Source organism: Triticum urartu, chromosome 7, assembly GCF_003073215.2.
Source record: "Triticum urartu cultivar G1812 chromosome 7, Tu2.1, whole genome shotgun sequence".
NCBI lineage: Eukaryota > Viridiplantae > Streptophyta > Magnoliopsida > Poales > Poaceae > Triticum > Triticum urartu.
Genome location: NC_053028.1, coordinates 713433269 through 713435954, shown reverse-complemented (window position 1 = coordinate 713435954; position 2686 = coordinate 713433269). Strand labels below are relative to the sequence as shown.

Sequence of the window (2686 nt, the reverse complement as noted above, 5' to 3'; positions counted from 1 at the left end):
TACGCATTCATCCTCAAGGCGCTGGGCATGACTCCCCCAACAACGGCTTCTTCGCTGTGACGTGCACACATATTCATCAACGCCGTCAGTAACTGCATGGATTAATTTTATAGACACTTCTTGCCCAAAAAGGAGGGTTAGAAAGAAAGCCATTTGAATTAGTTGTGGCCTGTGAGGCAATGGACTAGCAACTGAATCTGTGACACTGTTATTTGGCAAGCGTAGGATGAGCAATCCTTTGTTTCGGTATCGTGGTTTGGTCTGATGATAAGAAAGTGCAATCTCTTTTTAACTTGTTCCTTAGACGTGCGCTGAAGCACAAGAACAAAATAGGAAGTGCAATCCTTGTTTTGCTATCATGGTTTGGTTTGATGATGGGCAATCGAACTCATGATTCATTAACTCAGCAGTTAATCCACGTAGGTGATTCATTAATTGCCTTTTATTTAAACTCTCTTTCTGCCTAATTGATGGGCTTGATTTGCCCTACCTGATAGTAGAAAATTCATCATGCCATGAGTTGCAGTCTCGAACTGAAGGCACAACAATTAACTTCATACTATTCAGTAAACTGCACTTGGTAACTGTACATACACATTGTCAGCCACAACTGTTGTGCGTTGGGAACTTGGGACATCCATATCAAACAACAACATGTTGCTAGCTATGAGTTCCAGGAATGAATGCCTGAAAATTAGATGAGCAATGAATTTGGTGCAAAGAAGACGGATTGCACATGATGCAGGTTAACAATAGTGATTTCTTTCACTAGAGAGCTTGGTTGTATAAAGGCCAGTACCTTTACAAGTATAGAATTGTCAGCCAAAACTGTTATACTTTGGACAAATCATCAGCTCATCTATGAGCTCCCAGGAATTATCCCAAAAATCAAAGTGAGCAACTGACACCCAGAACAGCCAAAAATTAAGGTGTACTTGGTGCAAATAAGGAGGCTTGCACATGATGCAGGATGACAATTATAACTCCTTTCATTAGTGAGCTTGGTTACATCCATTCATCAAAAATTAAACTTTGGCCAACATAAGGGGCGTCTATATATCTGCCAGTCGAGTTCTTCGCCTCTTGTTGCTCCAGACGAAGAAAAGATGGAAAGGTAGACTACAACAGGTAGAGCAAAATTACAAGAGCAGCAGCACCAAGCCTCTGATCATCTTGCTCAACGACATCCGGTGGTGCTTGCACTACATCGCTAACTCTAGGAAAATCGTCGCAGTCGATTTATGATCGCCGCTATCTCCTCCTGCTCGTTTTTCTTCTTTTCTTGTTCTTTTTGACAGCCTCTCCATGACGCCTGCATCATACACAAACACACCATAACTGCATCGTAAGGAGCTTCGAAGAGAGAAGCAAATTTCGAAAAACATAGAGCAAGTTTCAGCACAAGATGTAACTGGGTATAATCAATATGTATGAGCTAAATTTAACCAAACTTCTTCAGCCAAACTGATCAGATACTCAAATTACTTACCCATCATGCGTCTGCTTTCGTTTCCTCTTGACACCGCTTGGCTTTATTGGCTGATCTTTGCTGCGCCGCCTGAACACCTCGGAATCACTGCTGCTACAACCGACACCAACATCCGTAACAGGATCCCTTGATAGCGCAAGTCTATCAAGAACGGTTGCATCAAGGGAGGTTTCTTCTCTTAGCCGGTGCTTGAAATCTTCCAGCAAAACAACACCTGGGAAAGCAGAGCACAAGCATGAGCATGTTGTTGCTCAGCAAAGAGATTGATTGCACAAACATTTGATTAAGCTGCATTGTGTGAAGAGCATTATATACTGCAACTCTGAATCAGGAAAAAAGATGTCGTATGCACTGAATTCATAGTTGTGCTCAACATCTGTCTCTTTGGCACACAAAATTCAGAGTATTGTGAATAACAGAAACGGCTGAATGCCCTATGACGACATGGCAACCAGCCAACAAAAATTGCGCCTTCTACCAGCACACAATCAGCACAATTTTTTCTCTGATTTTTGTTGCTGTTGCGGGGAGGGGAGGAGAGGGAGGTGCGGCGGGGCGATAGAAGCAGGCAGTACCGAGGGCCCGCAGGGTGCGCAGATCGAACGCGTCGGCGAGGTGGGGGCGGCCGGCCGTCTCGGCCCGCTTCACGGCCAGCAGCTTGAGGCTGATGAGCAAATCCTGCACCACCACCACCACGGCACCATTAAAACCTGTCGTACTAAGGGCGAGAGATTAAGAGCGACGAGAAGGGCGGCGTCACTGACGAGCTCGGGCTCGGAGAGGGCCGCCAGCCACTGCGACTCCTCCTCGGTGCTGGCGCTGCTCTCTGCGGCCAGAGGAGGAGGAGGTGGGGTGTCGCCGGCGGCGGGAGGCGCCATGAGGGGGAGGAAGAGGGGAAGGAGACGATATGGAGCAAGAATTGCTTGGGTGTTCGTGGGCTTTGGTGGGCTAACAGGCCCAACTTGATTGAGTCGGTCACGAGACTACGAAGCCCATGGAGACGCCAGGTTACAGTGGTTAGGGGAAACTCCTATTCGCCGCTCTCTGCGGCGAATTGTCGAGGGATCGCACAGAGGAGTGCCGCGAGCGACCGACATGGGCCGGCCCACTTATACATAGTGCGTCCAACCGGTTTTGGGAACCTTCTAGAAGGTTCCCTGAACCGGGTTTTTTTGTATCGTTTTTTCTGGTTCTTTT

At 47.0% G+C, this 2686-nt stretch overlaps 1 protein-coding gene across 1 annotated transcript; it reads right to left on the bottom strand.

The window, feature by feature from the left end:
- Positions 1-846: 846 nt before the first annotated feature.
- LOC125522229 lies at positions 847-2414 on the bottom strand. Its single transcript, XM_048687314.1, has 4 exons — positions 2254-2414; positions 2065-2167; positions 1490-1703; positions 847-1312 (listed from the first exon to the last, which is right to left on the bottom strand). The coding sequence occupies exons 1-4, from the start codon at positions 2365-2367 to the stop codon at positions 1252-1254; spliced, it is 492 nt and encodes a 163-aa protein (XP_048543271.1). The 5' UTR covers positions 2368-2414; the 3' UTR covers positions 847-1251.
- Positions 2415-2686: the final 272 nt, after the last annotated feature.